A 25,316-nucleotide genomic window follows, 5' to 3' on the forward strand; every position below is an offset into this window, starting at 1 on the left:
TTAATAAGGTTTTGAAGGGGGGGAGAGTCATTGTCGGATTTGAGGAGGGAGGGTGTTCCAGGCCAGAGGAAGGACGTGGGCTAGCGGTCGGTGGCGAGATGGGTAAGACGGAGGCACATTGAGAAGGTTAGCGGCACTAGAGGAGGGGAGTGTGCGGGCTGAGTTGTAGAAGGAGAAGTGAGGCGAGGTAGGGCAGGGCAAGGTGGTGGAGTATTTTAAAGCCAATGGTAAGGAATTTTTGCTCAATGCAGAGGTGGACGGGCAACCACTGGAGTTTTTTGAGGAGGAGGGGTGACACGTCCTGAACATTTTTGTAGAAAGATGATCCGGGCACAAAGGATGGACTGGAAGGGGGACAGATTGGGAGGTCAGCAAGGAGGCGGATGCGGTAATCCAGGCGGGAGAGGATGAGTGATTATATTAACGTGGTAGCAGTTTGAATGGAGAGGAAAGGGAGGATTTTAGCGATGTTGTGAACTTGGGGCCGACAGGATTTAGTAATGGATTGAATGTATGGGTTGAATGAGAGAGAGGAGTCAAAGATTATGCCAAGGTTTCAGGTTTGTGAGGCAGTAAGGATGGTGGTGCCGTCTACAGTGATGGGAAAGTCACGGGGAGGATAGGGTTTGCTTGGGACAATAAGGAGCTCTCTTTTGGACATGTTAAGTTTGCCAAGTTAAGCACTTAAACTCACATACATAGTACCTTCTCTTTCCTTCTTTTTATCATTTATTTTCATGGCTGCCTTCCCTTGTCTTCTGCTGTCCAGTCATCCCTACTTGAGGACAGGGATCATGTTTACTATGTTCTATCGTACTCTCCTAGCACTCAGTACAGTCCTCTGCACAGAATAGGCCCCCGACGACTACTTCTCTCCCTAGAGCTTAGTACAGTGCTCTGCACACAGTAAGCGCTCACTAAATACGATTGGTTGATAAATAGTGATTGATTAGCTGATTGAAATTAGGGGAGAGAGAGGCTCCAGGGTGTCTGTATCTGCTCCCTGTCTGGACAAGGGGAAGATTCCCATCTGGGCCTTTTTCCATACAGCTTTGGCGCTCCCTTCAGGCCAAACCAGTGACCAAAGAAGCAGCGTGGCCTAGTGGATGATAATCATGATGGTATTTGTTAAACGCTTATTTGCTTCCAGGCACTGTACTAACCTCTGAACTAACCCGGAGTCAAAAAGACCTACATAGGTTCCAATTCCGGCTCTGCCATTTGCCTGCTGTAGGACCTCGGGCAACTCACTTCAATTCTCTGGGCCTCAGTTACCTCATAAAATAAAATAAATAAAATAAATGGTGGTATTTGTTAAGCGTTTACTATGCGCAAAGCACTGTTCTAAGCTCTGGGGGGATACAAAGTGATCAGGTTGTCCCACTTGGGGCTCACGGTTTTAATCCCCATTTTACAGATGAGGTAACAGGCACAGAGAAGTTAAGTGACTTGCCCAAAGTCACACAGCTGGCAATTGGCGGAGCCGGGATTAGAACTCATGACCTCTGACTCCCAAGCCTGGGTTCTTTCAACTGAGTTACGCTGCTTATCTATCTGTACAATGGGGATTAAGACTGTGAACCCATTGTGGGGCATGAACTGTGTCCAACCTGATGACTTCGGGGATCTACCCCAGTGCTTAGAACAGTGCCTGGGTCATAGTAAGCACTTAACAAATACCATAACAAAAAAAGCCAAGGTTGGCAATCAATCAACCAATCAACTAATCAGTGATACTGACTGAGCCCTTACTATGCGCAAAGCCCTGTAATAAGCACTTGGGAGAGTGAAAAACAACTGAGTTGGTAGACAAATTCCCTGTCCACAAGGAGCTTACAGTCTAGAGTGGGAGACAGACATTAAAATAAATTATGGATACATACATAAATGCTATAAGGCCTCAGCCTTTGTGGATGAATGAATGTCTGCTGTGTGACCTTGGGCAAGTCACTTCACTTCTTTGTGCCTCAGTTACCTCATCTCTAAAATGGGGATTGAGACTATGAGCCCCATGTGGGATAGGGACTGTGTCCAACCTAATTTGCTTGTACCCACCCCAGTGCTTAGTACAGTGCTTGATACAGAATAAGCGCTTAACAAATGCCATAATAATAATTACTATTATTATTACTAATAACTACTATTATTACTATTATTATGGGGGAGTTCTTAGATCAGGGGCAGCACCTGGGCAAGGGGTTATTGGTAATATAGATGTGACTGAGGTATAGTAAGTTGGAGGAGCTAAATGTGTGGGTGGGGATGTAGTAGGAGATCAGTGAGGTAAGGGAGGATGGAGAGCTGATTTTTTTTAATGATACTTGTTAAGCACTTACTATAAGCCAGACACTGTACTAGTTCAGACATATTAATGTCTGTCTCCCTCTCTAGTCTGTAAACTCATTATGGGCAAGGGACATGGCTGCTAATTCTGTGCTATTGTACTCTCCCAGAGCTTAGTACAGTGCTCTGCACATAGTTTGCACTCATTAAATAACATTGGCTGATTGATAAATTCTGGGGTAGATACAAGGTAATCAGACTGGACACAGTCCATGTCCCACATGGTGGAGCTCACAGTCTTAATCCCCATTTTACAGATGAGATAACTGAGGCTCAGTCTGCATACTTTAAAGCCAATGATAAGGAGTTTCTGTCTGATGTGGAGTTAGATGGAGGTTCTTGAGGAGTGGAGAGATACGGACTGAACGTTTTCTGAGAAAAATGATCTGGGTAGCAGGAAATGCCCATAAAGGCGTAATCCCTTCTGTTATTGAAGCTAGGGGAGATTGAAGGGAAGGAAAGGACTGAAATGTTCTCTGAGGGGAGGGGAGAGGAGGGGCGTCCTGCATAGAGGAAGGATGGCTGAACCCAGCCTAGCCTGTGGGCACATGAGATCAATCAATGGTATTTATTGAGTACTTACTGAGTGCAGAGCACTGTACTAGGCACTTGGGAGAGTGGTTTACAACAGAGTTGGTAAACACTATTCCTGTCCACAAGGAGTCCTCTTCATCTCTGTAATAGACTGGAGTTAGTGTATAAACTCACTATGGGCAGGGAACCTGTTTTGTACTTCCACTTGCTTTGTTTTTTTTTAACGGTATTTGTTAAGTGTTGACTAAGTGTCAAACACTATTCTAAGCGCTGGGGTAGATACAAGTTGGACACAGTCCCTGTTCCACATGGGGCTCACAGTCTTAGTCCTCCATTTTGCAGATGAGGAAACTGAGGCCTAGAGAAGTGGAGGGACTTGCCCAAGGTCACACAGCAGACAAGTGGAGGAGCGGGGATTAGAATCCAGATCCTTCTGACTTCCAAGTCCCGGGTTCTATCCACGAGGCCATGCTGCTTCTCTAGGCCATTCTCTTTCTCACTGTTCTTTTCCAAGGGCATAAGGCAGGGACTGACTCTCAGTGGGGAGCTTGATAAATACCATTATTACTATTACTATTATTCATTCATTCAATCTTATTTACTGAGCACTAACTGTGTGCAGAGCACTGTACTAAGTGCTTGGGAAAGTACAATATTACTACTACTATTACTACTAATAAAATTGCTGTTAAGCACTTACTGTGTGCCAAACATTGTAACAATCACCAGGGCAGAGAAAAGACTCTGTTCACGTTAGACCCAATCTCTGTTCCACATGGGTTTCACAGTCTAGTGGGGGATGGGGGAAAATCAGGTATTTTATCCCCATTTAAAGATTAGGAAACTGAGACACAACCAAGTTTAGTGAGAAGCAGCGTGACTTAGTGGGTAGAGCACGGATCTGGGGGTCAGAAAGACCTGGGTTCTAATCCTGGCTTTTTCACCTGTCTTCTGTGAGACCTTGGGCAAGTCACTTCACTGTGCCTCAGTTTCTTCATCTATAAAATAATAATAGTAATAATAATGGTGGTATTTGTTAAGCGCTTACTATGTGCAAAGCACTGTTCTATGCGCTGGGGGGATACAAGGTGATCAGGTTGTCCCACGTGGGGCTCACGATTTTAATCCCCATTTTACAGATGAGGTAACTGAGGCACTGAGAAGTTAAGTGACTTGCCCAAAGTCACACAGCGGGCAAGCGGCAGAGCAGGGATTAGAACCCATAACCTCTGACTCCCAAGGCCGGGTTCGTTCCACTGAGCCACGCTGCTTCTCTATAATGAGGATGGAGACTGGTAGCCCAACATGGGACAGGGCCTGTGTCCAATCTGATAAGCTGGTATCGACCCCAGAGCTATATACAGTGCCTGGCGCGGGGTAAGCACTTCCCAAATACTATAAAAAAAGGGACTTGCCCAAGGTCACACTGCAGGCAGCTAGGGAATATACTCTGTTCAACTGTGACTTGGGCCACACCAAAAGGCAGCCTGAGTTCCAGAGACCCGGGCAGATATGTGTGTGAGCAAGGGGTGTCATTCCCACCCTCACAGAAAAGCCCTCCTGCTCGACAGTTTCCCGCTGCTGAACTTTCATTAGCTGTGGCAAGGAACAGAGGTGACAGATGGAGAAAATCTACAATATTTGCATGAATGTACAACTCAAGCATGAATAGTTAAGCAGAGGTATCAACATACCCTAATCAACTCTGCCTGCCTATTATGCGTAATAAAAGCCGTGTCACTGCCGCATTAGAAGAGTTTCAAATCCTGGCTGATTAAACAGGAAGAGACATCTATAATTATTCTGTCTTACTGAGAAACTTTTTCTAGGCAGGTTATCAATAAGGCTCTTACGGCATAAAAACTCGTTCTTGGAACTGAATATGCCTGTAATGGAAGGCATTTAACAGCCACCAACTACTGCCTAAGTGGGTTTCTTCTCTCTCGTTTCAGGCTTATTTTTTTTTTATATTTTTTAAGTGTTGACTATGTGCCAGGCACTGTTCTAAGCACTAGGATCTACATACAAGCTAATCAGATTGAATAGAGTCCCTGTCCCACATGGGCTCCCCATTTTATAGGTTAAGTAACTGAGGCCCAGAGAAGTTAAGTGACTTGTTCAAGTTTACACAGCAGAAAAGCAGTGGAGTCAGGATTAGAACCCAGGTCCTAAGGCTGGCCAGAACCGGGGCTCCTAAAGACACCCACAGAGCCAGAGAGAGAGAGAGACAGGAGAAGAAGCTAAAGAAGGACACAGTCGGAGAGATAGAAAGGCAAACAAGACTCCCGACTCTGCCCCTTGTCAGCTGTGTGACTGTACCTCAGTTCTCTGTGCCTCAGTTCCCTCATCTGTAAAATGGGGATGAAGACTGTGAGCCTCACATGGGACAACCTCATTCCCCTGTATCTACCGCAGCACTTAGAACAGTGCTCTGTACGTAGTAAGCGCTTAACAAATACCAACTTTATTATTATTAAATGAAGAGATGAAGAGAGGGGCAAGTGAAGTCACAGCCAGAGGCAGAAAAGCTGAGAGCCGAGAGGGAGGCTCCACAACTTTAGACTCAAACGCTCACCCGACCCTCTGGACTCCGGCAGGCGAATGGCTAGGTATGAATGTCACTGATTTTAAGACAAGAAGCAATGTGGCTTAGTGGAAGGAGGACAGGCCTGGGAGTCAGAAGGACCTGGCTTCTAATACCCAGCTCTGCCACATGTCTGCTGTGTGACCTTGGGTTCAAGGTCGAAGGCCCAAGGTCACTTCACTTCTCTATGCCTCGGTTACCTCATCTGTAAAATGGGGATCAGAGAATGAGGCCCATGTGGGACAGGCACTGTGTCTGACCTGATTAGCTTGTGTCTACCACAGTCCTTAGGCTAGTGCTTGACACATACTGAGTGCTTAACTAGTACCATAGTAATAATAATAATAGTAATAATTATTAAATATCACTTCTAAGGCATTCAATCAACTCGCATCCTTTTAGCTACGGTCACTTCTCCCACTACATCCCAGCTCACACACTCTGCTCCTCTAACACCAACCTACTCACTGGGCCTCGATCTTGTCTTTTTCGCTGTTGACCCCGTGCTTCTGTCTTCACTCCTGCCTGGAATTCTCTCCACTTGTATATCGACAGGCCACCACTCTCTCTGTCTTTAAAGCCCTACTAAAGTCCTATCTCCTCCAAGAAGCCTTCCCTGATTAACTTTGTTTCTCCTCACTCTCTTTTCCCCCATTTCTGCATCTCCTACCCCATGAAGAACTTTGATACCCAACCCATTCCACGTGTCTACCTCCTTACTCCTTCCTCCTTCCTCCCCCCTTCCTGGAATTAATTTGAATGTCTTGTCTCCCCTGCTAGATTGTGAATTCACTGAGGTCACATTTTGTGTCTTCTAATTTGGGAAGCAGCATGATCTAATGGAAAGAGCGTGGGCCTGGGAGTAAGAAGACTTGGGTTCTAATCCCAACTCCACCACGAACCTGCTGTGTGACCTTGGGCAAGTCACTTCACTTCTCTGTGCCTCAGTTCCCTCATTTGTAAAATGGGGATTATATTTTCCTGTCTCTGATTTACATTGCTAGCCCCATGAGGAAGAGGGACTCCAGTGTATGTTCCCAAGTGCTTAGTACAGTACTCTGAGCCTAATAAGTGCTCAGGAAATAATAATAGTATTTATTAAATGCTTTCTATGGGCTAGGCACTCTATTAAGTGCTGGGATGGATACAAGCTAATCAGGCTGGGCACAGTCCTTGTCCTACATGGGGCTCCCAGTCTGAATCCCCATTTTACAGATGAGGTAACTGAGGCACAGAGAAAAGAAGTGACTTGCCCAAGATCACACAAGCAGACTAGTGGCAGAGTAGGATTAGAACCCAAGTCCTTCTGACACCCAGAGGTGGGCTCTACCCACAAAGACACGCTGCTTCTTCCATTGATGATTATGATAATTATGTTGATGATGAGGATGGTGACTGTCTTAAAGTAAAGGCATTCCTCTATTCCCTTCTGATTTGCAAAAACCCTCAAAAAACTCACACACAATTTATAAAACACCATCCTCAACACATCTGCCAGTCTGAGTCAGATTATTTTGTGAAAGTCAATGCGCTTTCCCTCCAACAATCAGATAAAATGGAAGGCAAACCTTGGAAGTATGACTGGTTACAATTTCAGCAGCAACCCAGGTGCTGATATTGTCAGCGTTTCTTAAAAGTTGCAACAGATACTTGTCTTGTATATAATTGGGCAGGAAGAGGCTGCCCACTTTCCCGGACAACGATTCTGTGGAAGCAGCTCTGTGAAAAACAAACACACAGGTTAGTGAGACACCTTGACTAAGAAACATAACCAAGAAGATATTCACGCTTGACTCTCAAGTGTGTGTGTCGTCTGTGAGAGAAAGAGGATGGATGGGGCCGGGTGAGAGAGCGAGAGAGCAATGATGGGACTGAGGAAGACAGAGTAAACTTACTTGGGAATAGTTGCACTTTTGTCTATGACACCAAGGGCTCTGGAATTGAGGAAGTGGACTGGATGACATTTTTGAAACAATTCCTAAACAGAACATTTGAACCAGACATTTGGTTAGGATTACATAGTCACAGATTTTCCGAGTGATTTATGTTTTTCTAAGGGAGGGTTCCATCCTAAGTACTCTAGAGTTTTCCTCAAGAAAAATGCTTCTGCTTATTTGGAATTTCATTCATTCATTCATTCATTCAATAGTATTTACTGAGCGCTTACTATGTGCAGAGCACTGTACTAACTGCTTGGAATGTACAAATCGGTAACAGATACAGTTCCTGACCTTTGACGGGCTTACAGTCTAATTGGGGGAGACGGACAGACAAGAACAATAGCAATAAATAGAATCAAGGGGATGAACATCTCATTAAAACAATAGCAAATAAATAGAATCAAGGCGATGTACATCTCATTAACAAAATAAATAGGGTAATGAAAATATATACAGTTGAGCAGAATTTTCCATGACTCCTCTACTGAGTAGGAAACTTTTCGATCGGTTGGGACCTGCTGCCACTTAAATAAACAATTTCCAAGAGGGAGAATTTAAGAGGCTGTTATGCATCCTATTGAAACACCTGTTTAAGACAGTGCTCTTCACATAATAAGCGCTTAATACATACTATTGACTGACTAGTAGCAAAGGTAGAAGTAATCCTAGTAGTATTAGGCACTTGAGAAGTACAGAATTATAACCAAATGACACACTTCCTTTCCACAGGGATCTTACAATCTAAAATCTTTTAACTGGCTTTAAAATGTTATTAAATGTTACTCGTATGTGTCATCATATTCACAGTCTGTTTCACTTTCTGAATTCCCACCTTTGGACAATTCATCTGTGTGCAATCAAGTAAACTCTAAGCTACCTGAGGGCAACGACTGTATCTATCAACTCTGTTGTGTTGTCCTCTCTGAAGCTCTTGGTCCAATGTTCTGCATATAGTAAGTGTTCAATAAATGGCATTGATCATTAATAATAATAATAATCATGGTATTGGTTAAAGCACTTACTATGTGCCAAGCACTGTCCTAAGCAGTGGGGTAGTTACAAGGTAATCAGGTTGTCCCACATGGGGCTCACGGTCTTAATCCCCATTTTACAGCTGAGGTAACTGAGGCCCAGAGAAGTGAAGTGGCTTGCCCAAGGTCACCCAGCAGACAAGTGGCAGAGCCGGGATTAGAACCCACATCCTCTGACTCCCAGGCTCGTGCTCTTTCCACTAGGCCATGCTGCTTCTGTTTAAAAAGAGTTGATCAAAATATAGTGGAGTTACTTGATCAAACAGCAGGACAATGAAGAAATCTGACATAGTTCATAGATAGGTGTGACTGGGGTCTTTATCAGTGGTTGGTTGGCCCATGTTGTTCCCGCCCCTCCTCCAGGACCAGTAAACCCACTTACCAGCCTGAACATTGTTGCTGTCACGCCTCACCCCCAACCTGCCCAGGGTAGGGGCAGCTGACAGCTTTCTGGTTAGAGACCCCTTCCAAATTCCAACCTGTCCTTGCTCCTCTCCCAGTATAGTCAGTCAGTCACTCATATGTAGCAGCAGCATGGACTAGTGGATAGAGCACAAGCCTTGGAGTCAGAAGGACCTGGGTTCTAATCCTAGCTCCACCACTTGGCTGCTGTGTGACCTTGGGTAAGTCGCTTCACTTCTGTGGGCCTCAGTTCCCTCATCTGTAAAATGGGAATTAAGACTGTAAACCCCATGTGGGACGGTGACTGTGTCCAACCCAATTATCTTGTATCTATCCCAGTACTTAGAATAATTTCAGGCACATAGTAATTGCTTAATCAACACCAACATTTATGGAGTACTTACTGTGTGTAGAGCACTGTACTAAGCACTTGGGAGAGTACAATATAATAATATGACAGACACATTCCCTGCCCACAACAAGTTTACAGTCTAGAGGACTAGCTTACAGTTCAGCATGCATTCTTTGCTCCTCTAATTCATCCAATCGTATTTATTGAGCGCTTACTATGTAAAGAGCACTATACTAAGCGCTTGGCTAATCTTGCTCTGGTCTCGTCCTCCATCAACCCCTGGTTTACCTTCCCCTTCCTTCCTGGAACTCTCAACTCTTTCATATTGGACAGACCAACATTCCCAATGAATTGATCAATCGATAAATGGTATTTATTGAACAGTTACTATGTACAGAACACTGTATACTAAGCACTTGGGAGAGTACAATACAGCAGAGTTAGCAGACACATTCCCTGTCCATAACGAGCTTACAGTCTAGAGGGGGAGACAGACATTAACAAAGCAGTGTGGCCTAGGGGAAAGAGTACGGGCTTGGAAGTAAGAGGCCTGGGGTTCTGATCCTTGCTGTACCACTTGTTTGCTGTGTGACCTTGGGCCAGTCACTTAAATTCTCTGGGCTTTGGTTCCTTCATCTGCCAAATGGGGATTCAATACCTATTGTCCCTCCTGCTTAGACTGTGAACCCCTTGTGAGTCCTGATTATCTTATATCTATCCAGCACTTAGTACCATGCTTGGTGCATAGTAAATACTTAGAAGTACCACAATTATTATATTATTTTGTTCAAACACCTACCAAAACCTCCTGTCTTTCAAGAGGCTTTCCCTAACCAATCATTTATCTCCCTACCTCTCACTCTCTTCTGTGTCACCTAGAGACTTCGGCCTGTAGCTCTAAAGCACTTTGATTCCCACCTCTACAGCACTTATGTACATCCCACTTCCGTGGTTTTAATTACTATCTCTTTGTAGATGAGTCCTATATCTATCTCTCCAGCCCTGACCTTTCTCCTACTCTGCTCTCATATTTCCTCCTGCCTTCAGGACATCTCTCCTTACATTGACACCTCAAACCTAACATGTTCAAAACAGAACTCCCCATCTTCCAAACTTTCTCCTCCCCACTGACTTTCCCCATCGCTGAAGACAGCACCACCATCGTCCCTGTCTCCCAAGCCCACAGCCATGGCATTATCCTTGGTTCATCTCTCTCATTTGACCACACATTCAATTTGTTACCAAATCCTCTTGGTTCTACCTTCACAACATTGCTAAAACTCTCCCTTTCCTCTCCATTCAAACTGCTACTCTGCTGATCCAAGCACACATCCTATCCTGTCTTGACTACCACATCAGCCTCCTTGCTGACCTCCCTGCCTCCTATCCATCCCCACTCCAGTCCCTACTTCACTTAGCTGCCTGGATCATTTTTCTAAAAAAAAATTCAATACATAATAATACTAATGATGGCATTTGTTAAGCTCTTACTATATGCCAAGCACTGTTCTAAACACTGGGGGAGATATAAAGTAATCAGGTTGTCCCATGTGGGGCTCACAGTCTTAATTCCCATTTTACAGATGAGCTAACTGAGGCACAGAGAAGTTAAGTGGCTTGCTCAAAGTCACACAGATGTTTTCACACTCCTCAAGAACCTCCAGTGGTTGCCCATCCAATTCCAACAGAAACTCTTTACCATTAGCTTTAAAGCACTCAATCACCTTGTCCCCTCCTATCTTACCTTGCTGATTTCTTTCTATAATTCAGCATGAGCAGTTTGCTCTTCTGAACCTACTCCTTTTCCTTAATATCATCTATTTTGCCACTGATCCCTTACCCACGTCCCGCTTCTCGCCTGGAACTCCTTCCCTCTTCGTGTACGAGAGACCACCACTTTTCCCATCTCTAAAGCCTTATTAAAATCACATCTCCTTCAAGAGGCCTTCCCTGACTAAGCTCTCATTTTCCCTACTCTCTCTTCCTTCTGTGTTACCTTTGCATTTGGATTTGTACCTTTTAAGTACTCGATAATCACCCAACCCTCAGCCTCAGAGCACCTATTTCCATATCTGTAATTTATTTTAATGCCTGTATGACCCTCTAGACTATAAGTTCCTTATGCCAGGGAACAAGTCTACCAACTCAATTATATTGTTCTCTCCCAAGAATTTAGAACTGTGCTGTTCCCACAGTAAGTCCTCAATCAATAAAGTGATTGACTGATCTCCTTATACTCTGCTGCTTCTCTGAGCTGTAATTTACAGAGTTTCTGGCTCATCAATCCCTAGAGGGCAAGGACCGTGTCTATCATATCATACTTGCATTTTCCCTAGCGCTTAGTACAGTGCACACTCAATAAAGACAGAGGGAGCTGGGTTCCAGTACTGGTACTATCTTCTGTGTGACCTTGGGCAAGTTCCTTAATTTCTCTGCTCCTCAGTTACCTCCACTGTAAAATGAGAATTAAGACTGGAGCTCCATATGGGACATGAACTGTGTACAAATGATTAGCTTGTACCTACCCCAGACCATAGGACAGTGTCTGGCACATAATAAACGCTTAACACGTACCATAAAAAATAAATGCTGTTGATGGATTGACTGGGAGTCAAATTACTAGTAGAATATGGGTTTATGGTACTACAAAGCTTAAGAGCTTGTTTTCAAAATCCAAGAAGCCATCCCCCTGTGTGTATCAGCTGGTCCTAGCCCACGTAAAATTCATGAGAAGTAGTGTGGTTTAGTGGATAGACCATGGGCCTGGGAGTCAGAAGGACCTGGGTTCTAATCCTGGTTCTGCCACATGTCTGCTGTGTGACCTTGGGTAAATTACTTCATTTTTCTGTGTCTGGGTTCCCTCATCTGTAAAGTGGGGATTAAGACTGGGAGCCCCATGTGGGACAGTCCCAGATTAAACCCCCTTCCCAGACTAAGTGCTCCTTTTCCTCAACTCGCCTTCCCCTCACTTCACCCTTACTTGCTCCCTTTGGTCTACCCACTCCACCGCCCCATAGCACTTGTGTATACATGTATATGTCTATAGTTCTACTTATTTATATTAATGTCTGTTTTACTTGTTCTGATGTGTATGTATAGCTCTAATTCTATTTATTTATATTGATGTTATTGATGCCTGCTTACTTGTTTTGTTGTCTGTCTCCCCCCGCTTCTAGACTGTGAGCCTGTTGTGGGCAGGGATTGTCTCTCTTTGTTGCTGAATTGTACTTTCCAAGCACTTAGTACAGTGATCTGCACACAGTAAGCACGCAATAAATACGATTGAATGAATAAATGATTAACTTGTATCTACCCCAGTGCTTAGAGTGTGCTTGGCACTTAGTAAGCACTTAACAAGTACCATAATTATTATTATGAATTTTTACATCTTACCTGCTGCATCATGGTCAGCTGACTGAAAAGCTGATGTGTGCTGTACTCCGTTAAGAAATAGGGGCCCTTTTCATTGGTCTTGGTGTAGGAGCCGTAGAATTCTTCTATGAAACAAGGCTTCGGTAAAGCAGAAGCGATGGTGTATTGCCGCTCTTTATGATGAGGCATAATAAACCCATTTCCTTTGTAAAGCTTCCAGTTAAAGCTCTGGAAAGCAAGAGAAAGAAACTGTAATCCCTCCATTATGGTCCATCTTCCACACCTTTTAGGCCAGAATCCGGAGGAGGGAAACAGATGAACTCGGGTGGACTGCTGGATTGTCAGCTCCATAGTGTTAGCACAGTGCTCTGCACAAAGTAAGCACTCAACAAGTACTCCCGATTGGTTGTCTGGTTTTCATCTCTCCCACTGCCAACCAACCCCTCTTGCCCACGTCCTCACTCCTTCCTGGAAACTCCCTCCCACTTGCCGTCCGGCTGACCCCTGCTCTCCCTGTCTTCAGAGCCCTATTGAAAACACATCTCCCCCAGGAGGCTTTCCCTGATTCACCTTCCTTCTCCCCATCTTATTCCCTCCACACTACTGACACATCAGGATTGTCACGTCACCTAAGCACTTGGGTATTCACCCCCAGAGGTGATCCATTCTCAGGGACACTGCCACGCACCTATCCAATCCCTCCACGGGGAGGCTGGTGTTCTCCCGAGGACTATTTCTCTGTGGGTGGTACGTACCTTGCGAGAAACGTTATCTTCAGAGAGCTTCTTACACAGGGTGTGCAGGGATTTTGAGTCACTGTCAGCCTCCTTTAAGTCCTCCAAAGTACAATCGCGAGACATTCCGTCACATTTCTTGTCCGTGGTGACTTCAAGAAAGGACAGTAATTGCTCACCGTAGCGGTCGAGCGGAGCTATCTAAACAAAAGCGCAATACCTTGTGAAGGGAAAGAACATGTAATCTGGAGAAAAACACAAGCAAGTCATCTCCACATAACACGATTTCCTCATCCAAAATCTTGACTATGTTTTCCCTGTTCCAAAAGCATATTTTTCTTTCAACTTCAAAAGAAACCTCCCAATTCAGTTACATTTACATACCAGTCACAGTAATAACACTGATGATGATGATGATGATGATAATGATTGTGGTATTTGTTAAATGCTTATGCTGGGCCAAGTTCTCCTCTAAACCTTGAGGTAGATACATGATAACCAAATCAAGACAGACTCATGAAGGAAGAACAGGTCTTGAACCCCCAATTCACAGATGAGGAAAGGGAGGCACAGAGAAGTCAAGTGACTTGCCCAGGGTCATACAACTGACATGTGACAGGGCGAGGATTAGAATTCAGGTTTCCTGACTTCCCGGCCTGTGCTCTTTGTGTTGCTTCCTTGTTTTTTCACTTCACAAATGTTTTCCTGAACTGACTTACCTTGGAAGAAATAAAGCCTTCCAGTTTATCCAAGAGACCAGTATTTCTTGTAAAGTCTACAGTGTAACAGTCTTCAATCCAAGCCTGTAGGATGCAGAAACTGCGATTATAGATTTTGGTAAAAATGGATGAAGGGTCCTTGTTGGCTCTGGTAACATAAAAAAGGGAAGGAATCCCATTAAAATGATTTTCTGCTAGAGTTAGAAGCATTCCAGGCCATCGTATTAAGTGCACAACACATTTCACCATAGTCTGCATCACTCAGTCAGTCATTCAATCGTATTTATTGACCGCTTACTGTGTGCAGAGGACTGTACTAGCTTAACAAATGCCACAATTACTATTACCCTAATAAAAATACTACTGCAAACACTACTACTAATGATTGTGATATTTGTTAAGTGCTTAAGTGCTTACTCTCTGCCAAACACTGTACTAAGCACTGGGATAGAGCCAAGATAATCCAGCCGGACTAGTCCAGAACACGGGGCTCACATGCTGTCGGGGAGGGAAGAACTGGTTTGGAGCCCCCATTTTACAGTTGAGGAAACTGAGGCCCAGAGAGGTGAAGTGACTTGCCCAAGGTCACACAGCAGGCAAATGGCAGAGCTGTTTCTGGCAGTTCCACATGGGAGAGGCCTCTGTTGTGTTCATAAATTAGAACCGGGTTGGGACCGGATGGATAAAAGAGTGGAAGAAGGGTCAGCGGTACTAGGGAGGGTCCCGTGACCTCCAAAAAGGTTCCTTAGGTTACAGAAACTCACCCTCCCCACAACCAGCCTCACCTCCTACCCCACCAACCCACAGACAAAGGAAACAGACTCCATGAGTCAAATCCACCCAGATCACCCACAAGTAATGTCTGAGCTTTTGGGCTAAGACAATAGACTAGGGTTTTCAAACCTCTAGAGACAAGGCCCTGGTGATCTTAAGGTTTTACCTGACTTATTCCTGGTCTTCAGGGGTACCCCTAATCCAAGTCCTTATTGCCCAGCCAGCCACCCACCCCCTGCCAACAACACAACACCCAAAGAAATACCAGAGCTGGAAACAGCGACTGCAGAGTGGGTAATGAAAAGGTAGAGTCCCTGTAAGCCTCTCAGTCAGTCAATCGTATTTATTGAGAGCTTACTGGGAACTGAGTACTGTACTAAGCGCTTGGGAGAGTCCAATATAACAGAGTTGGTAGACACGTTCCCTGCTCGCGATACGCTTCCAGTCTTGAGGTCGAGCTTACAGTCTAAGGGAGGCTCATGACCTTTTTCTTTTATTTATGAGGATGATTATTATAGGCATCATAACAATAAATACTTATAATTAAATATATTTTAAATAGAATAATCATAACATTAATGATCATAATAATATTTGTTAAGCACTTACTATGTGTCAAGCACTGTTCTAAATGTTGGGATAGTTATCAAGTCAATCAATGGTATTTTTTGAATGCTTACTGTGTGCAGAGCCCTGTACAATACACTAGAGGATAGAGTTCAGTAGATCCCTGCTCTCAACGAGTTTATCATCTAGTGGTAGGGATGTGGAGGCAGATTTTTGGTTAGAGGTCAGGGTGGGGCAAAGAGGGAGGGAGGGGACATAAAAGGAGACCTCCATCCCCCACCCCGATGGCCCTGATCAAGAGGCTCATTCTGAACATTCGATCATGTTTACTGAGCGCTTACCATAATCAAACCCCTTCTCAGGGTCGCACCTGGAGAGTTTCCAGTACTTTACCACTCTTGACTACGGGAGGATAATAATAATGTTGGTATTTGTTAAGCGCTTACTATGTGCCGAGCACTGTTTTAAGTGCTGGGGTAGACATAGGGGAATCAGGTATGAATCAAGCAGAGGCCCATCCATCCCATTTCTAGCTTAGCCAGTGGCTAGCGAGTGGAAGGCCATCTGCTACAAAAGTCAAAACTCACCCATGCTGGGCAGCAGCGGCATGGGAGAGAACCAAGGGCGGAGACTCTAGTTTATTGCACGGAATGCGGTAAGAGTAAACCAATTCCGGATTTTGACCAAGAAAACTCTAAGGATCCACTACCAGAATGATTGCAGATGGAGTTGGGGCCTTCTGGCAGAGATGAGAAGCAGCATGGCTCAGTGGAAAGAGCCTGGGCTTGGAAGTCAGAGGTCATGGGTTCTAATCCCGGCTCCACCACTTGTCAGCTGTGTGTCTTTGGGCAAGTCACTTAACTTCTCTGTGCCTCAGTTACCTCATCTGTAAAATGGGGATTAAGACAGTGAGCCTCACGTGGGACAACCTGATTACCTTGTATCAACCCCAGCGCTTAGAACAGTGCTTTGCACATAGTAAGCGCTAAACAAATACCATAATTATTATGTACCCAAAGCGTTGCTATGGGTTGGAGATGACTCGATAGCGTAAGACAAGACAGACCGTAATAAAGCTCCTAGTACAGTGTTTTCACACGGTAAGCGCTCAATAAATACTACTGATTGACTACTAATCGCTGGGGAGAGTACAATAGAAGAATATAACAGAATCGGTAGATGCATCCCCTGCCCACAACAAGCTTGAACAAGTCATTTCCCCTTCTGTTCAATCCAGTCCTCCCCATCCAAACACTCAAGACCAAGTGGGCTCAGGGACCCTGGTTCTCAGGCTTCCCAGATTGGTGGGCAATTCTATCTGGACACTGGGCCACCCTCCCTCCCTCCCATCTCAGGGAGTCCTGCCCCTCGGGCACTGTTACCTGGACAAAGTGCTGTTGATCCTGTCCAGCAGAAACTGCAAGAAGTCGTCAGGGGTACAGAAATACCGGAAAGTATAGATGAACTGCTGCACGTAGCCTTCGAAAAACGCGTCCCTATGGGAGTCAAGGAAGCCTAATTACATGAGGTAAGCCTCCTCTTTCCATCGCTCGCTCAACTCCAACCGGAACCGGAAAATATAAGCGATAGCCACTCAGTCATTCATTCATTCAATCATTTATTGAGCAATTACTGTGTGCAGAGCACTGTACTAAACACTTGGGAGAGTACGATATAAAAATAGACAGATTCCCTGCTGACAATGAGCTTACAGTCTAGAGGGGGAGACAGAAATTAATAGAAATAAATGTGACAGATATGGACATAAGTGCTGTGCACCTGGAGGGAGGATGAATAAAGGGAGCAAGTCAGGGTGTCGCAGAAGTGAGAGGGAGAAAAGGAAAGGAGGGATTAGTCGGGGAAGGCCTCTCGGAGGAGATGTGCCTTCAATATGGCTTTGAAGTGGGGAGAGTAATTGTCTCTCCGATTTGAGGAAGGAGGGCATTCCAGGCCAGAGGCAGGATGTGGGTGAGAAGCTGATAGCAAAATAGACAAGATGGAGGCACAGCGAGTAGGTTAGCATTAGAGAAGCCAAGTGTGCAGGTTGGGTTGTAGTAGGAGAGTAGCAAGGTGAGGTAGGAGGAGGCAAAGTGAGTGAGTGCTTTGAAGCCAATGGTGAGTTTTTGTTTGATGCGGAGGTGGATGGACAACCACAAGAGGTTCTTGAGGACGGGGAAGCATGGACTATCAGCTTCAAGCACTTGCTACAGAGCAGTCCAAAGCCATGTGCCAGCCTTGGGGGCGGGTTATTTGGTTGGAACATCCTTTTGCCTCCCAGACTTGAGCATTTCTCTCTTCTGTAGGACCAGTTCCAACAGGAAGAAAAGGGAAAGAAGGCAGACTGCAAATTAATTAATTAATTAATTCATTCATTCAATAGTATTTATTTAGCGCTTACTATGTGCAGAGCACTATACTAAGCGCTTGGAATGTACAAATCGGCAACAGATAGAGACAGTCCCTGTCCATTGATGGGCTTACAGTTTAATCAGGGGAGACAGACTAAAACAATAGCAATAAATAGAATCAGGGTGATGTACATCTCATTAACAAAATAAATAGGGTAATGAAAATATATACAATTGAGCAAAAGAGCACAGTGCTGAGGGGAGGGGAAGGGAGGGGGGAGAAGCAGAGGGGAAGGGGGGAAAAGAGGGCTTAGCTGAGGGGAGGTGAAGGGGGGGAGAGGGGGAGCAGAGGGAGCAGAGGGAAAAGGGGAAGCTTAGTCTGGGAAGGCCTCTTGGAGGAGGTGAGCTCTAAGTAGGGTTTTGAAGAGGGGAAGAGAATTAGTTTGCAAATCTCTCCCACTGGTAATTGGTCAGAAATTCTTGCGAGAGATTTGATTGGGAAGGGTGTGGGGTGGGAGGAGAGCAGGTTAACACTAATGGTTTAAATGAAGGTTTTGGATAATTTGGGAGAGTGACCTTCTCTGCCTGTTTCTTAATATAGCTGTAGGTCTTTCTAGAATTGGCTTGCTTAGTCCATCATGGCAGGGACTCCTTTTCATACTATTTTTTTGAAGAGCCAGTACTTTCTCCCAGTGGAATTACATTGTGAAGACGCATAGCCTAGTGGATAGAGCACAGGCCTTGGAGTCAGAAGGACCTGAGTTCTAATCCCAGTTCATCCACTTTCAATCATTCATTTTTTCATTCAGCTGTATTTATTGAGTGCTTACTATGTGCAGCGCACTGTACTAAGCGCTTGGGAAAGTACACTACAACAATAAACAATGACATTCCCTGTCCACAATGAGCGTACAATCTACGAATAGGGGGGTGGGGAACGGGACTTGCCTGCTAATGTGACTTTAGGCAAGTCACTTCACTTCTTTGTGCCTCTGTTACTTCATCTGTAGAATGTGGACTAAGACTGAGAGTCCCATGTGGGACAAAGACAGTGTCCAACTTGATTAGCTCGTATCTACCCCAGGGCTTAATTCAGTGCCTGGTACATAAAAAGTGCTTAACAAATACCATTAAAAAAAAAAAAATCAGTAAACCATCTTTTGAAGGGGCAACAATATCACTCAAACTCAGGATTGTATACTGTAGACTCCCCACAGCACATATGTATATATCTGTAATTTAATTTATTATGTATATTAATGTCTGTCTTCCCCTCAAGACTGTGAGCTTGTTGTGGGTAGGAAATGTGTCTGTCTGTCGTTATACTGTAGTCTCCCAAGTAGTGCTTTGCACACAGTAAGTGCTCAATAAATACTACTGAATGAATGAGTAAGCTTGTTGTGGGCAGGGATTGTGTCTATTTATTGTTATATTGCACTCTCCCAAGCGCCCAGTACGGCGCACACTGTAAGCGCTCAATAAATACGATTGAATGAATGACTGTAGTATCATCCTAGCAAACGGCTTCCCCCCTCCTCTGGGGTCTTGGGCTTCTGTCCCCTGTCCTGCCTTCCATCTTCAGCAACCTTGGGGCTTTCCTCAAATGCCCTCAAAGGCTTGGCCCACTGAACCATCTAGCACTCAGTTTTCCTTTAACACCCCCGGGCTGGTAGACAATGTTCTGGGGAAAGATTGCTACATGGGGAAGGACAGTGAGGAGTGGCTGCTCTGTGGAGACTGGAGGTCCTCAGCCTATTCCTTGCTGGGAGGTCATTCAAACTCCCATCAGGAGGGGACAGGGGGATGGCATGGAAGGCTGGTGGTGGGGAGGGAGAATGTCCCCTTTTTAAATGCCCCCCTGTGCCCACCTCCATCTTTTTACCATCAGGGCCCTTCCCCATCTACTTACCCTGGGCCCTGCACTGCAACTCAGAAAGTTTTCTGCTTCCATTCTAAGTTCCAAGGATTCGACCCACAGTCCTCCACTGCATGCTTATCACTTTTTCACCTGGAGGTTAATTACTGAGTCTGATGAACCAAAATGTGCTGCTCAAATTAAGAGAAGCTCTAATTGTGTAAAATGCCAGAACGAGATAGCAAAGTCAGAATCTCCCTCATTAACCAACCAGGGGGCTGGCTGATTAATGGGCTTTAAACATTCTGATCCCTTTCTCATATTCCTTCTCTCTTTTTCCTTGCCTACATTGATCCTTGGGGACTTCGACATCCACATAGATGTTCCCGATGCCCCTTCCGCTGTCCGCCTTCGATCACTCCTCAACTCCACTGACCTCCTGCTCCACCCCATCTCACCCTCTCACCAACTTGGATATGGGCAAGATCTCATCATCTCTAGCCACTGCACAATCTCTACCCTCACCAACTCTGAAATCCCTCTATCTGACCAGAATCGCCTCACCTGCCTTCTCTCCCACACACCTCCTCCCCATAAATCTGTACTGTTCCCCCAAAGAGACCTCCCATTTTTTGACCCCTTCCAATTTTCCCAAGTCATCATGCCCCATTTAGCCTTCATACCCAAAATACCTTCCCTTAATGACCAAACTGATGCTCTCAACGCCACCTTCTCTATCGAAGTCAACTCACTCGGACCCCTATCCCTTCGTCGATCTTGTACCACTAACCTACAGGCACTGGATCACCTCTACAGTCTGCCTCCTTCACTCCTGTGCACAAGCCACAGAGCCTTGTCGGCAGAAATGTAGATATCAGGCCGATTTCATCCACTTCAAGTTTATCCTTGCATGCTTGAACTCTGCCCTCTCCCCTGCCCAGCAAGACTATTTCTCCACCCTTACTGACACCCATGCCCATTGCCCTCGCCAGTTGTTCTAGAGATTTAACTCCCTCCTCAGGCCTCCTGTCCTGCCACCTCCCCCATCTCTTGCCCCCCAATCACCTGGCCAACAACAAAATTGACACTATCGGGCGTGATCTCCTGAAAATCTCCCCTGCCCCGCTCCAGTCTCTACTCTCTCCTGCCCCTTCTATCTTTCCCAGGACTATCTCTAGAGGAAATCTCCTGCCTTCTCTCAAAATCCACCCCCTCCTCCTGTGCATCTGACCCCATTCCCTCACACCTCATCAAAACACTTCACCCCTCCCTGTCATCTTCAACTGTTCATTCTCCAGTGGCTTCTTCCCCAATGCTTTTAAACATGCAGATATCTCCCCTGTCCTAAAAAAACCTCTCCCTTGACCCCACAGCTCCCTCCAGTTATCACCCCATCTCTCTCCTACCATTTCTCTCCAAAATCATTGAGCGAGCTGTTTACACCCGCTGCCTCAAGTTCCTCTCCTCCAATTCTCTCCTTGACCCCCTCCAATCTGGCTTTCATCCCCTTCACTCCACAGAAACCACCCTCTCAAAGGTCATCAAAAATCTCCTTCTTGCCAAATCCAACAATCTCTACTCCATACTAATCCTCCTCAACCTTTCAGCTGCCTTTATACTGGCGACCTCTTCCTTCTCCTGGAAACAGTATCCAAACTAGGCTTTACTGACACTGTCCTCTCCTGGTTCTCCTCCTTTCTCTCTCGCTGCTCATTCTCAGTCTCTTTCATGGGCCAACTGTGGGTGTCAAGGTTCAGAATGGGTCCCCTCCTTTTCTCCACCTACACCCACTCCCTTGGAAAACTTATTCATTCACATAGCTTCAACTATCACCTCTATGCTGATGACATACAAATCTAATTGTACTCTCCAAGCACTTAGTACAGTGCTCTGCACACAGTAAGCGCTCAATAAATACAATTGAATGAATGAATCTACATCTCCAGCCCCAATCTCTCTCCCTTTCTACAGTCTCACATTTCCTCCTGCTTTCAAGACATCTACTTGGATGTCCTCCCGTCTCAAACTTAATATGGTAAAACTGAACTTCTTTATCTTCCCACCCAAACCCTGTCCTCCTACTCACTTTCCTATCACTGTTGACGGCACCACCATCCTTCCTGTTTCACAAGCCGTAACCTTGGCATTATCCTTAACTCCTCTCTCTCATTCCACCTGCACATTCAAGCCATCACTAAATCCTGTCAGTTCTACTTTCACAACATGGCCAAAATCCACGCTTTCCTCTCTGTCCAAACTGTTACCACATTAATGCAAATACCTATCCTATCCTGCCCTGATTATTTTATCAACCTCCTTGCTGACCTCCCTGTCCTCTGTGTCTAATGTTGGTGTTTGTTAAGCGCTTACTATGTGCCGAGCACTGTTCTAAGCGCTGGGGTAGACACAAGGGAATCAGGTTGTCCCACGTGGGGCTGACAGTCTTAATCCCCATTTTACAGATGAGGGAACTGAGGCACAGAGAAGTTAAGTGACTTGCCCACAGTCACACAGCTGATAAGTGGCAGAGCTGGGATTCGAACTCATGACCTCTGACTCCAAAGCCCGTGCTCTTTCCACTGAGCCACGCTGCTTCTCTAAGCAGCTGAGTCTACCCACTCCAGGCCTTATTCCACTCTGTTGCCCAGATCATTTTCCTTCAAAAACGTTCAGACCATATTTCCCTTGATTCTATTTATCCCCTTGATTCTATTTATCCCCTTGAGTCTATTTATTGCTATTGTTCTTGTCTGTCCGTCTCCCCTGATTAGACTGTGAGCCCATCAAAGGGCAGTGACTGTCTCTGTTACCGATCTGTACATTCCAAGCGCTTAGTACAGTGCTCTGCACATAGCAAGCCCTCAATAAGTACTCATGAATGAATGTCCCTACTCCTCAAGACTCCTTAAGTCATTGCCCAAATACCTCTTCAACAAACAAAAATTCCTCACCATTGACTTTAAAGCACTTAATCACCTTGCCCCTTCCTATCTCACTTTGCTATTCTCCTACTACAACCCAGTCCACACACTTTGTTCCTCTAATGCTAACCTTCTCACTGTACCTCGATCTTGTCTATCTCACCAATGATCTCTCGCCCACAACCTACCTCTGGCCTGGTACACCCTCACCCCTCATATCAGATAATTGCTCAAAGCCTTATTGAAGGCACATCTCCTCCAAGAAGACTTCCCTGACTAAGCCTTCCTCTTCTCCCACTTCCTTCTGTATCGCCCTGACTTGCTTCCTTTATTCTTCCTCCCTCCCATCCCCACAGCTCATATGTATATATATATATCTGTAATTTATTTATGCATATTAATATCTGTCTCTCCCTCTAGACTGTTAGTTCGTTGGGGGCAGGGAATGTGCCTATTTGTTGTTATATTGTACTCTCCCAAGCGCTTAATACAGTGCTTTGCACACAGTAAAGGATTAATTATGGAATTCCATGATTTAATAAACATGAGAGAATCCTGGGTACTGAAACAACCGTCTGTGCTTTGTTCACTTCCTTTCCAAGTACTCGGCTTTAATTACTTATGATTACATTTCACAGTTTCTTCTTTAAAATGTTACTTAATAAGATGACAGTACAGTAATCCACATGCTCTAGCTGACTTAAAATACAACACTTCACTGAGAGAAGACAGAAGGACCCGCTGGGTTTTCGTAACAATGATCAGAGTTAACTGAGCTCTATGTGCCAGGCACTGTACTAATAGCTGACGAGGAATACAGGCAAATCGGGATGGACACAGTCCCTGTCTCACATCAGGCTCAGAGTCCTAATCCCTGTTGTACACAGTAAATGCTTAATAAATACTACTGAATTAATGAATGAATGAAGTTTACTGATGAAGTAATTGAGACAAAGAGAAATGAAGTGACCAACTCACAGTCACACAGCGGACAAGTGATGGAGCTGGGAATAGAACCCATGACTTTCGGACTCCCAGGACTGTGTTCTAGCCACTAGGCTATGCAGAGTCGGGCTTGTCCATTTTAGCAACTCTGAAGAAGGGTGACAATGACAGTGTGATTTGGGCTTGGAGGCCAGAAAAGAAGAAGGGCAGTGGGGCCTAGTGGCTTTTGTCCTGGCTTTGCCGTTTGCCTGCTGTGTGACCTAGGGCAAGTAGCTGACCCTCTTTTGTGCCTCAGTTTCCTCCTCACCACCTCCTCACCGTCCCTCGGTCTCGCCCATCCCGCCGTCGACCCCTGGGCCACATCCTCCCGCGGTCCCGGAACGCCCTCCCTCCTCACCTCCGCCAAACTGATTCTCTTCCCCTCTTCAAAACCCTACTTAAAACTCACCTCCTCCGAGAGGCCTTCCCAGACTGAGCTCCTCTTCTCCCTCTACTCCCTCTACCACCCCCCCTTCACCTCTCCGCAGCTAAACCCTCTTTTCCCTCTTTCCTCTGCTCCTCCACCTCTCCCTTCCCATCCCCACAGCACTGTACTCGTCTGCTCAACTGTATATATTTCTATTACCCTATTTATTTTGTTAATGAATTGTACATCGCCTTGATTCTATTTAGTTGCCATTGTTTTTACGAGATGCTCTTCCCCTCGACTCTATTTATTGCCATAGTTCTCGTCTGTCCGTCTCCCCCGATTAGACCGTAAGCCTGTCAAAGGGCAGGGACTGTCTCTATCTGTTGCCGACTTGTTCATTCCAAGCGCTTAGTACAGTGCTCTGCACATAGTAAGCACTCAATAAATACTATTGAATGAATGAATGAATCTGTAAAATGGGGATTCGATATCTGTTCTCCCTCCTACTTAGACATGAGGGGCAGGGGCTATGTCTAATCTGGTCATGTTGTATTGACCTGAGCACTCAGTACACTGCTTAGTGCATAGTTGCCACTCAAAAAATTCTGGCATTCTTCTCATTAAAAGAGGAATAAAGGAGCTTCAGAGGTGTCAGCCCATTCAGTCAGGATCAGGGAAGATGAGGTTGCTTTAAATCTAATGCCACAATCTGGATTTTTCTCTGTTTTGGTGAGAATGCTTTTCAGGAATTAGGGAATACTGTCCAGCATCACCAATGTATTTGGATATAGTATGTTGCAGGGCTGGAAGAAGTAGCTTATGTGGATGCTTAGGGCATAGGAACACCTTAGTACTACAGAGAGAGGCTTCCTTAATACACACTTAGTAAAAATGTCACCCTCACAATTCTAAGAGAACAGGGTTCCTCCTGCCTTCAGGACAGCTCTACCTGGATGCCCCACCGACATGTCAAACTCAACATGTCCAAAACTGTCCTTATCTTCCCAACCAAACACTGTCCTCCCTGGGTCTTTCCCATCACTGTAGACAACACCACTCTCCTCCCAATCTCAATCTCAATCTTGGCATGGTTCTCGATTTATCTCTCTCATGCAACCCACCTATTCTGTCACCAAATTGCATTGGTTCTACCTTGTCAATATTGATAAAATCCACTCTTTCCTTTCCTCCAAACTGCTACCCTGCTGATCCAAGTACTTACCCTATCCCTCCCTGACTACTGCATCTGTCTCCTCGCTGACTTGCTGGCCTCCTTTCTCTCCCCACTCCAGTCCATACTTCACTCTGCTGCATGGATCATTTTTCCAGAAAAACGTTCAGTCCATATTTCCCCACTTCTCAAGAACCTCCAAAGGCTGGCCATCCACCTCTGCATTAAACAGAAACTCCTTACCAATGGCTTAAAGGCACTCAATCAGCTTGCTCCATTCATTCATTCATTCATTCATTCATTCATTCATTCATT

General features: G+C 45.2%; 1 protein-coding gene across 6 annotated transcripts in view; it reads right to left on the minus strand.

Annotated features, from left to right (window-relative positions):
• KNDC1 (kinase non-catalytic C-lobe domain containing 1) overlaps nucleotides 1-25,316 on the minus strand; it is a 164,909-nt gene that overhangs the window by 16,344 nt on the left and 123,249 nt on the right. For all 6 annotated transcript variants that reach the window (XM_029061503.2, XM_029061499.2, XM_029061501.2 and 3 more), the window contains 6 exons: nucleotides 16,735-16,848; nucleotides 14,012-14,159; nucleotides 13,314-13,493; nucleotides 12,580-12,786; nucleotides 7,357-7,439; nucleotides 7,030-7,180 (listed from right to left, as the gene is read on the minus strand). In XM_029061503.2, the coding sequence (XP_028917336.1) occupies nucleotides 7,030-7,180; nucleotides 7,357-7,439; nucleotides 12,580-12,786; nucleotides 13,314-13,493; nucleotides 14,012-14,159; nucleotides 16,735-16,848 (883 nt within the window). The remainder of the gene's footprint in view (nucleotides 1-7,029; nucleotides 7,181-7,356; nucleotides 7,440-12,579; nucleotides 12,787-13,313; nucleotides 13,494-14,011; nucleotides 14,160-16,734; nucleotides 16,849-25,316) is intronic.

Source organism: Ornithorhynchus anatinus, chromosome 3 (assembly GCF_004115215.2).
Source record: "Ornithorhynchus anatinus isolate Pmale09 chromosome 3, mOrnAna1.pri.v4, whole genome shotgun sequence".
Classification (NCBI taxonomy): domain Eukaryota; kingdom Metazoa; phylum Chordata; class Mammalia; order Monotremata; family Ornithorhynchidae; genus Ornithorhynchus; species Ornithorhynchus anatinus.